Below are 10,817 nucleotides of genomic sequence, written 5' to 3' on the forward strand. Positions count from 1 at the left end.
ATATATATACACAAGTGGCGAGCATGGTATAGTACACTGAGCTTTTCAAAGGGTATCATCAGGCTCCACCGTCCTCTCACCATCCCCAAACAACTTGACAAAAACCAAGTCATAACTCTTCCACACAGCTTCAATCACCAAATCGACGAACACCACTACCCACGGCGGACTGCGCCCGTCGGGCCCGGCAAACACCTTCGACAATGTCATAACTGTCAGGAGCGCGGGTCCCCACATAGCAAGGAAGACAACCTTTCCAATCTTCTGCCGCGTGGAAGTGATCTTATACGGCCGGATCTGAGCCAGATATGTCTGATAAGCGATAGGAAGCTGGTGCTCCGCGGCGCCAGTCGTAAGCAGATTCAGATACCGGGCCGACGGCTGCGCATACTCGGGATCCGGACGGAGGTGCGGCTGGGATTTGATGAAGAGCGCGCTCAGACCACAGGGGTTCCGTGGCGCATGTGTGTGGGTAATTCCGCATTGCTTGTGCCGTCGCGCTTCGTCGGCCCTGGGTGAGAGTAGGGTGTGTACCTTGAAGGCGGGTGTCCCTGGGTGCTCGGGGACGGGGTCGGCGGGCTTGTACGACTTCGGGAACGCGTGGCAGTCGACCACAACATCGCGGTAGCCTCGTCCACCGCCCTCGGTGGCAATGATCTTAGCGTAGTCGGCCAGCGTGACTTCGTAGACGACGCCGACGAGCGGCTTGTGCCATCGGTTCCGATGCGCCTCGGTGGCGACCATGAGCGGTGCCTTCTCCGACACGGAGGAATTGCCGAGTACATCCCAGGCTTCATCTTCTGCCTCTCCAGCCGAGTCATCTGCCTTCTCTGGATCGCGGAACTGGGTGCCCGCGAAACACGGCTCGGCGTATGGAATACCGGGCAGATCGAAGGTCAATCGCAGCTCGGGCACGAGCACATTGATCTGCGACAGCGGCTTGATGCCACGCACACCGCGAAAGGTCTTCGATGCCAGATTGGACCCGTACGCCAGGTAGAGAATGGTTTCCTTCTCTGCGAGTAGACCCGTCAGGCTGGCTCCGTGCTCCTGTTGCTCCGCGATCTTCTCGGCGAGGTGTTCATCCTGATCGATGGAGGCGGCGACACTTGACGCGCGCTGGCGCGCGACGGTTGTGGTTGGTAAGGAGACGGCATCGGGAGTGGAAGGTCTGGCAATGGGGCCGGGCAAGAGAGAGCGCAGTCGGTTGAGAGACTGTGTGCCGCTGAAGTGGTCCTGCGAGGGATCTTCGTCGGGGTGTGTCATGATTGTGTAGCCCAGTCAGCACAAGTGCTGCAGACAGTTAGGAATGATAATGACCGAGGAGCCAGCCAGAAGTGCTAGCCCTAGGTCCTTTATATCTGAATTCACTTGTCGGCCTGTCCGGGGCAATTAGACGCATCTCACCCCGTCGGAGATCAGTTCGCCCGTCATCCGTGCTTGATAATCGGTCTGACTAAGTCGGTCGGGTCCGGGTCTGCGACGACCAACGAACTATAACTAATTAGGATATACATAGTCTATATTTGTGGTATTCGTCATGTCTAAACGGTCGACGGTGCTGCTGTGTAGTTACAAATGATGGGAGGGCAAGTTCCCCGGGTTGACCCAATGGAGAGTACAAAAGAACACCGAGAAGTAGAACGAATGCGATGGGACTGTGATGTGAAGCTGTTCGATTTTGATGCTCAGCTTATTTGTAGCCTCGAGTTACTGACAGAGTGGTAAAGGAGGGCTTTTCGATGTCCAGTCTTTCAGCGGTGGTCCACCCCGGTGACTGGTCGCACTTGCCTGCCTGTCTCTCCCTCTTCCCTCCGCTCTTCCATCCTCAAGTCAGCCTCCCCACTTTGTTTGACAATGGAGCTCTCTGCGATGGAACGAGATGTGGCAGAGGAAGGCCCGGGTGGTACTGGGTCATTGCACTCCAAGCCCTCGTCTCAGTTGTCAACGTCTCCTCGTATCAGGAGACCAGTCCGCCAAAAGATGAAAGCTTCGAACAAAACAGAGGATCAGGAGGAGAGTTTGCTGCCGAGCCATGATGATCTGTCCAAGTGTGACATTGGAGACGAAACAACCTCGGTCTCATCCCCAGTTCCAGAAAACGCCAATGCAAAGCCCATGCATAAACGAAAACGTGCATCCATGGCCCCCATGACCTACACAAAACGCCGAAAGGCCAAAAGGCTGGCAGCGAACGGAAAAAGATCCAGCAAACTTCAATTGCCACTGACAACGAACCCTGTTGTCGCTGTGGGTGCAACTTCCACAGGGTTAGACCCAATGAACATTACAGACACGGTAGACACTCCAGGTGAACATTCAACTGCACCGATTGATGGCCAGCCAGAGAAATCCCAGGGTCAAAAAGCCCCAGGAAGAGGAAGACAAATGGGACAGAAGCTGAACGTCGCCTTTCAAGAGGTGGTTAATGAAGACAGTGCGTCCATTCCCGGCGGTTCCAAGGCGTCAGACAACAATGATGAGCCTGGTAATACTTTTGAGCCTCCATCCAAGCAATCCCCAACCGGATCTGTCTTCCGAGGTCATTTCCAACCGATGAGCTCGTCTGACTATGCTGTCCAGTTAATCACTGGCGATCAGGCTACTCCCACGGCTTTCCAGCAACCAAGTTCTTCTTTTCAAACCAATGGATCACAGGATCCGTTTTATACTGCATACACGGACCATTTCATACCAAGCTTCGACAGCACCCCTGAGTCACAAAGACCTCTGCTTGCCACAAAATTTTCCGCCGAAGAGACAGACCCGGGCCTGAGGATCCACAGACCAATGCCGAAATGCAGCATTGTTGACCAGAATGGGAGTCCTCGTCTTCTGCCTCAAGAAGACATGTATCTTAGACAGGATCCTGGAATGATCGACTCTGAGTCCCGAGCAGGACCCATTCTGCCATCCAGCACCGAGGCAGAGACGGCGGATGGTTGGGGAGACTTTCGGTCGTCGCAGTCTGCCCAACTGATGTGCACTTTCCACCGGGAGATTTCCTTGAACTATTACCCTCTCGACTGTGGAAAGAAAGAAATTCTGAAGCGATTGACCAAAGGCACGCTCTTCGGACCTCCTCTCTACCTGAAATGGCCACGCAATGGAAGCCGCCCGGTTCGGAATGATGATGGCAACCAAGTTGACCTCGAAAAGGCCGCAGCCATTGCGCCAGAACCAATGACACCCGTGCCACATCACCGACGAGATAATGCCGCGACCATGTCCGCCTCCTCTCTTCCCCAACAGGAATCCTCACCGTACGATCAAATAATAGAATGGATGGCTTCTCTACAGGAGGCGCATAGAGTTGTGACTGAACTCATGCTTGAGACGAATGAAGTATGCAGGTCCGATTTTCTGATCTCTCAGATCACTAACTCTCCCAGTCTTTTACCCACCAGCTGGACGAGGAGAGAGAGGCCATTGCCTTCGTGCTGGACGAGTGTCACGAAGAATCTCTGTGGGCGCTGGATCGACTGTTTCGGACGCAGCAGGTACGGATGGCCCTTTACCGCGAGTCGGTGACGACGATGTTGCAACAACACGCCGACCTGTGCATGAGACTTGTCTGGCGGCTGCAGGAGGAAGAGTGATGTATCCCATGTAGTATTTACTGTGTTGCACTATGATTGACTGGTCGCCCCGAGGCCGATCACGTGGGTCCGGTGGACTTTCATACTTCTTTTTTTTTTTCTCCGCCGCGTTTGCAATCGACAGTGACTCATTTTTCTTGTTCAATCTCTCCCGTTTCGTGTTGTATTATTATTCTTCCTCTTCGGATCAATTGCCTTCCTACGATCCCCTGGACTCCAATCCCTCGACTCTGTCCAGTCTGCCCCCGCCATGTCGGTGAGTCAGCCCCTCTATGACCGAATGACAGCAAAAACTGACGCCAAACGACACAGTTCTTCATCGAGAACCCCAATGTGGGAAATACCAGCCATCTTGAAGACTCGCGCAGTAAGCCCGATCGCCACGGCCCATCCCAACTTCCCAGACTTACCTCGCCCGCACAGTTCTGGGCTACAACCCGCTCACCCCGCCCAACCTCCTCCAGCATGAGATCGCATTGACAGACAAATCGCGGCAAACGGTGCTACAGGGCCGTGCCGAGGCCGCCGCTGTGGTACATGGCACGGATGCAGAGCGCCAGCGCCTGATGGTGGTCATCGGACCCTGCTCGATCCATGACCCGGACATGGCGCTGGAGTACTGCGACCGCCTGATGAAGATGAAGGAGAAGTACGCGGACGACCTGCTGATTGTCATGCGCTCGTACCTGGAGAAGCCGCGCACGACGGTCGGGTGGAAGGGTCTCATCAATGACCCGGATATCGACAATAGCTTCAAGATCAACAAGGGACTGCGCATCTCGCGCCAGCTGTTCGTCGACCTGACCAACAAGGGCATGCCAATTGCCAGCGAGATGCTAGATACCATCTCCCCACAGTTCATTTCCGACTGTCTGTCCGTTGGTGCAGTCGGTGCCCGCACCACCGAGTCGCAGGTGCACCGCGAGCTGTCGTCTGGTCTGTCGTTCCCCGTGGGATTCAAGAACGGCACAGACGGCTCACTAGGCGTGGCCGTTGATGCCATTGGCGCCGTCAGACACCCTCATCACTTTTTGTCGGTCACCAAGCCCGGCGTCGTGTCCATTGTCGGCACCGTTGGCAACCCGGACTGCTTCGTCATCCTGCGCGGCGGCACGAAGGGCCCTAATTACGACGCAGGCAGCATCAAGGATGCCAAGGAGAAGCTGATTTCCAAGGGCCTGACACCACGTCTAATGGTCGACTGCAGCCACGGTAACTCGGAGAAGAACCACAAGAACCAGCCCAAGGTGGCCGCCGTGCTGGGCGAGCAGATCGCGGCTGGCGAGACGGCCATTATGGGCGTGATGATTGAGAGCAACATCAACGAGGGTGCGTTTCCTAGTTTCATTTCCGGTCATTATAATCATCATCACTAACTATGTGCCTAGGCAATCAGAAGGTCCCGCCAGAGGGCAAGGCCGGCCTGAAGTACGGTGTGAGTATCACAGATGCTTGTATCCATTGGGAGGATACCGAGGCTGTGCTTGAGAACCTGGCCCAGGCTGTGCGTTCCCGGAGACAGAAACTGGCGGCCAATGGGTCCAGCTAGATATATTTCTAATGACTTCATATGTATTCTGGGTTAGAAACAAAAAGTTTTTCAATGGACTTATATACCCGAAGATTGTCCCATTCATTCATTATCCGCGACAAAGTGATAACCAGCTCCAAGTCTTTCTATGCCTTGCCTGCAATTGTAGTTATCATAAAGTTTTAGTATGTTAAGGTAAATCTTCATGCACTAATCCTAAAGCATCTGAGGAGGTATCTATACCGGAGGAGGGAGGTCTATTTTTCGAAGTCCTCTATTTTCTCTGTTGGATTCAATGCGTTTCCACAAGGAATAATAGAATTTGTCGAAATACATTGCAAAGGCCAGAGGCCAGCGGGTGGGGCGGATCAGGGCCTAATGGGGGCGCGACAAAAGGACGGGGGTCGGATGGACAATGTACAAAGGTATAGGAGAAGGAAGCCGTGGCTTGGGCCTATGGGGCTTATTTTTGTGGGTGCTTGGATAGTTTCATTATTTCAGTTTCGATAGTAACAAATATCTCTATACAAATATCCTTTGATAGAGGCAACAGGAAAATACCACAAAACCAGCAACTGCACATTGCTAGACCCGTCACCATCCCTCATGAAATCCGAAAAGCAGACAGGAATATTGAGCACAGCAGACACTTAGGAAGTGCGCAACAGCCTTGTAGGAAGGGAAAGGTTTCAGTGCAAGTCCAGTTCTTTAGGTAACCGCCTGAATCTTGAGATGCCACCGAAGCCTTAGAGCAGCGAAACGTTTTGACTGATAGAGACTTCAAGCTTAAGTGCACGCGTCATCTAGTCGGAGATCGAAAGGAATATGACAGAAGTCGATCCCCATATTATGGAAGGACTGCGAACTAGCAGTAATCGAGCTCAGGCCAATCGCTCAAATCACCACCATTGTTCTGAACGCAGGTTATGCAGTACGACACGTCATCTTGATACGTGGAGTCTGAGCAGGCACTACTACCCTGATCGTCGTAGTATATTTTGATAACGTTGCATGTGCCCAGGCATGCGTTTTGTCGCCTCTCCATATTCATGGTAGCAGCTGCCGATACCAGGGAAGTGACCTGGAGGGCCAAGATAGCAAGGATAGAGTAATGCATGGCTTTGGTTGTAGAAGTAAAATAGATGTATAAAGTGCACACTTTGGAAGTTTTCTGTATGCGTTCTCGGTGGATAGGTTTGAACCGAATGGGTATGAGAAGAGTAGAGTGAATCGTAACAAGAGAGCACGAAGTGCCTCTTTTATATCTTACCACGGAATTTTATGCCGTAGGTCTCTCCGACTACTAGGGGGCTGGTCAATATGACATTAGCATAGTTCTAGCCCCCATGGCATAACTATATACAGTATTCCTTTTTAACATTACTTCTCACAAACGGCCCGCTTTTACGCCCGCCCGCTAGTACCATCTAAGTATTCTGGATGCTCTCCAACCAACGCATGATCCTTTAGTCCTCTGTCACTAGGCTGCGGGGCGTAACTAGGGAGTTGCATTCTTCTAGAAAGAAGCTATAATTGTCCCTTAAAGTCGGACGTTGTGGGTTTCCTTAGTCCAATGAAGTATCAGTCTAATGAAAATCTTTACCCTATCTACTACCTTTTGAAGCTATTCACAGCACCATCCCCAGTCTGTCTATAGCATAAAGTGGCTGGCCGTCATCCCCATTGACCTATTCAAGCTCCCCAGCTCTTCTCTAATTTTCTTAGTTTCTAACTTCGGCCTGGCGGCATATCTCAGCCCCCTTTCTATTTAGCATCCGACACCTACTTCCCTCTTTGTTTCTTAATCGCCTAGATATCCCGAGGCCATATGAGGGTATCCGAGTCCCTGCCACAAACAACACCCCCTTTATCGGCCTGACGCTTAAATTTTAGGGACATTAGCCGCCTCTGAGTTGTAGGCTAGGTAGCTAGTTCTGCTTGGGTAATACGCCCCTAATAAGTTACTTCTAGCGCCGGCGCTAAATTTTCGCTAAATTAGGGATAGGATTAGCTGGGAAGATCTTCCTTCGTAATTTTGTGGCTATTGTTGGTAGAGATTGAATAGTAAGACATGACGCTAGCGGTAGTAGAGTCCATGGTTGGGATATATCTGAAGTATTTTAATCTTACCCCCTTGTCATTATTATCGCCCTATCGTATTCTCCAAGCTCATAGTCTTTCGATAATAGTGCTTGTGTTTGAGGAATTGGCGTGAATCGAGTAGTCGAAGTCAATGTCTGAGCTTTGATGGGAAGCTGAGTGGAATAATTCTATTCTGCTCGAATTGATGAATTCACGGGCCTTGTGGGATTAATGGCCGTCAAAAACAAGGAGCCTATATCCTGTACGGCATGGAAGTCGTAGTTTGGTATGCTTGTCAAAATATTGAAGCCATTGGGAGGGCGTTCTTTTTAAATAATTAGCTCTACATTTTACGTGTCACGGCGAGTTGACATAGCGCTGCAACATTGGACAAAAGGTGAGATTTAGATTGAATCAAATGTAGCATACATTATATTCAGGAGAGATATGGATATACATATGCTCAGAAATGCAACAAGGGCCGCCGTGCTCCATGCGAAGAGGAAAGAAATGAAAAAGGGTATATAAAGGTCAAAAGCGCCGATGATGCCCGCGAACAGAGCCTAAGCATTACTGCTCTCCCTCCACAGACCCTCTCACGATCCTAGTTCAGGGATCTTAAAATCCACAATACAAGCAGCGAAGGAGGGACGGCGGAGTGAGGCGCCACCGGAGTTTCCATCTCTGATAGTCTGAAAGTCGTGTGCCATATTAGACATCCGACGACTTGGTCCATATCGACTGGCGAAGTCGTCGTGCTGTTCGCTCGACTTGCGTTTGCGACATGATCGTAGAGGCAATACAGCAGAGTTGGTGCGGTCGACTAAGCGAGCTGATTCCAGACTGCCGTCGGGGCCGATTGTAAGAGACTTGCAAGGGACTGTGGCAATATCCGGTGTGCTAGTAGTGAAAGTGTCGATATCCAAGATGCTAGCTTCTCCTGAGGCGTTGAAGGCCCAGACGCGAACACTGCCATTGGAAGACTGTAGGGCCAGTTCCACGAGGTTATCCACACTGCCGATTTCTTTGCCATATATCCTGAACGGCCACATCATTGCTGTAGGTCTGTAGCTGACGCTCAGGAGGAACTCCCAGTCGCCATTTTGATTCTGCACCAGACTCTCGCGCCGCTTGCGGGATCGCTCTGAGTCCACAAACCAGTCGCGGGCGAGATCGCTGTCACCCATGACGCCGTCACCTTGCCGCTCGCGTTCCTTACGGATGACATTAAATACATCCAAGGGAACAGTGTACAGGACGATGCGATTTTGGTACGCAGCCACCACTCGCAACCCCCAATTCAAGTCTGACCCAGCAGCGAAGATGGTTGGCACGCGAGCCTCCTTATTGATATCTGCTGGATCTTTGCCGAATGGAGGCACGCAGACAAAGGCTCGGGTTAGACTGGTAGGGCCGCCAATGGGTGCATCTGATCCAATGCAGAGTAGACCGGTACGAGGCTCGATGAACATAATGTGGAAACCGTCATTGATGGGAACCGCTCGATAATGGTGACAATGCGTGGCCCGTACAAGACTCAGACTCGATGAACTGGCAGGTGGCTGGCGAGTGAACGACTGGACATTTGCCAGAAGATGGCACTGACACTTCTTGGGATGGTCTGGAAATGGCGAGTGCAAACAGGCGCACTCGTGAAGCCCTGGGCCAGCCAAAGACGATATCAGCCGTAGTTCCATGGGTGTCTCCGGGCGATTTGGCAGGAAATGCACAATTTCCGAGGGTTGTGACATGGGGAAATGCTTCCGCTGTTCCTTTTCGTTGGTCTCATCTATCCAATGTATCTCAACCCCGGACGAACTGCCAAACGCCACGCATCGGCGCCCAGGACAAACTGCAATTGTACGAGGTGGATGATCGGATGAGCACACATTGTAATGATAACGACGAGACGTAGGGTTGAGTGGCGCCATCTGGTGACTACGCGGCACCTCCGACTGAAAAGAAACTCTCTTCTCCGTATGTTGGGATACTTCTAGATCACAAACCATTCCAACACGGTTCTGGAGTATAGCAGCGACAACAAATTTGGGCGTGCTAGTGTCCACTGTGACAGAGAGAACTTCAAAAGGGCATTCAATGCTGGATATGGGCTCCAGATCAGCGTCCGTCATGTTGGCTGAAGTCATCCGCCTGGCTTTCCTGGGGCGGAGGCGATAGAGATAGATCATGCACCCAGTACTGACGAGCAGATAGTTGCCGCAGCTGCTCACGCTGAATGTCGACATTCCTGGTTTTGCCTCCCCCTCGCTGTGTGATCTCGTTATAGCATAAGACGCATTCCCACGAGTCTTCGCGACGGTCGATCCTTTAGAAAGCTGAGAGAAATCCACTATCGAGGTGGTCAAGAAGCCTGGCTTCTCAACATTGACTTTTCGACCTGATAAAAGACACTCGGTCGCAAAACGCCGGCTCATACGCCACACTTCGCTCTCGGCGGTTTCTTGCTTCAATGTGCGCTGCTTTGCCCGGTCATTCTGCCATGCATCCCACCACCCAGCCCGCTTCAGCATACGCTCTAGCAAATCGCGATTCAGGCCCACACGCAACCATTGCGAGCATGTTCGGCGCGCATTGTCATAGTCACGCGGTGTCAGCATCGAGAAGATCTGAAGTAGAATCTCTGGTGGGGCGATATTGGCCGCTGAGGGGGGTGATCGATCTGCGCCATGAGGAATGGCATTATCGCTGCGTTGCACAGATACGGCGGCTTGGTTGGGTATCACAGCAGGAACAATTGAGGTAGCACAATCGAGATTCGACGCTGTGACGATTTCGTCATTCTTCGGTCGATGCCCAGCATAGCCGTGGCTCAGCGATCTCGTCGATGGCATCTCGAGTGTCGAGTAAGCAAGTCCGTAACCAATTCCACAAGCACCACGAAACGAATCCAAGTAGTTCCCGTCGATGTTATTAGAGTTCCATTAAAACATGCTCGGAGGAGAGGAAAAGTCGGTCACTAAGGGCTCGATTTATTGTTGGTCCCTATACGAGGCAGAGTATATCTGGCAGGATATCGAGAGGGCAAGTCACTTTCGTACTTGCAGAAAAAAAGATTCGACCGAGTGATGGAATGATCGGAAAGATGAACTGATGATGAGATAAAAGTGACTGACAGTCGGGAGATCGGCACCTGTCTAGTCGATCGAATTCCCACGGGATGGTATGTAATGGTATGTGAGAGGTGGACGGGCTGTATGTAACGATCTCGCCGAAATGTGGGCGGTTGTATAGTCCCAGCCGGCGTGCCTCTGAAAGCGGGAACGGCGAAGTTGAAATTGATGAGAGAAAGAGACGAAGAAGGCGCCGGGGACCCGACCGTCATATACCTCGATCGCTTATTTTGCCATCCCGAGCATTAGCCAACAAGCGATTGCCACCGAGCGAAAGGCAAAGAAGTGTGACGGGAGTCACCGAGTTTTGGCGGGTGTTGGACCACGGATGACGGGTGGCGATGGGAATGGAGGCAACCAACGCAGTATACGGAGTAGCACGGTGAAACCATTAGGTGTACATAACGGTGAGCTTACCGACATTCCAGCGCTCAAGAATGTGGGCCACGCGACAGTCGTGCCGAATGCAGATGA

At 51.9% G+C, this 10,817-nt stretch overlaps 4 protein-coding genes across 4 annotated transcripts; 2 read left to right on the forward strand and 2 right to left on the reverse strand.

Moving 5' to 3' along the window:
- Positions 1–45: 45 nt before the first annotated feature.
- PFLUO_LOCUS152 (uncharacterized protein) lies at positions 46–1,266 on the reverse strand (the record flags this gene model as incomplete). The annotated part of the gene is made up of 1 exon (XM_073778567.1): positions 46–1,266. The coding sequence occupies one exon, from the start codon at positions 1,264–1,266 to the stop codon at positions 46–48; it is 1,221 nt and encodes a 406-aa protein (XP_073634250.1).
- A 591-nt stretch (positions 1,267–1,857) lies between these two features.
- PFLUO_LOCUS153 (3-deoxy-7-phosphoheptulonate synthase) lies at positions 1,858–3,599 on the forward strand (the record flags this gene model as incomplete). The annotated part of the gene is made up of 2 exons (XM_073778578.1): positions 1,858–3,345; positions 3,393–3,599. 2 exons carry the CDS (start codon positions 1,858–1,860, stop codon positions 3,597–3,599), a joined length of 1,695 nt encoding a protein of 564 aa, XP_073634251.1.
- A 250-nt stretch (positions 3,600–3,849) lies between these two features.
- On the forward strand, positions 3,850–5,148 carry PFLUO_LOCUS154 (3-deoxy-7-phosphoheptulonate synthase; the record flags this gene model as incomplete). Its single annotated transcript, XM_073778589.1, has 4 exons — positions 3,850–3,855; positions 3,912–3,966; positions 4,023–4,928; positions 4,988–5,148. The coding sequence occupies 4 exons, from the start codon at positions 3,850–3,852 to the stop codon at positions 5,146–5,148; spliced, it is 1,128 nt and encodes a 375-aa protein (XP_073634252.1).
- Positions 5,149–7,808: 2,660 nt separating this feature from the next.
- PFLUO_LOCUS155 (uncharacterized protein) lies at positions 7,809–8,684 on the reverse strand (the record flags this gene model as incomplete). Its single annotated transcript, XM_073778600.1, has 1 exon — positions 7,809–8,684. One exon carries the CDS (start codon positions 8,682–8,684, stop codon positions 7,809–7,811), a length of 876 nt encoding a protein of 291 aa, XP_073634253.1.
- Between the last annotated feature and the right edge of the window lie 2,133 nt (positions 8,685–10,817).

Source organism: Penicillium psychrofluorescens (genome assembly GCF_964197705.1).
Source record: "Penicillium psychrofluorescens genome assembly, chromosome: 1".
Classification (NCBI taxonomy): domain Eukaryota; kingdom Fungi; phylum Ascomycota; class Eurotiomycetes; order Eurotiales; family Aspergillaceae; genus Penicillium; species Penicillium psychrofluorescens.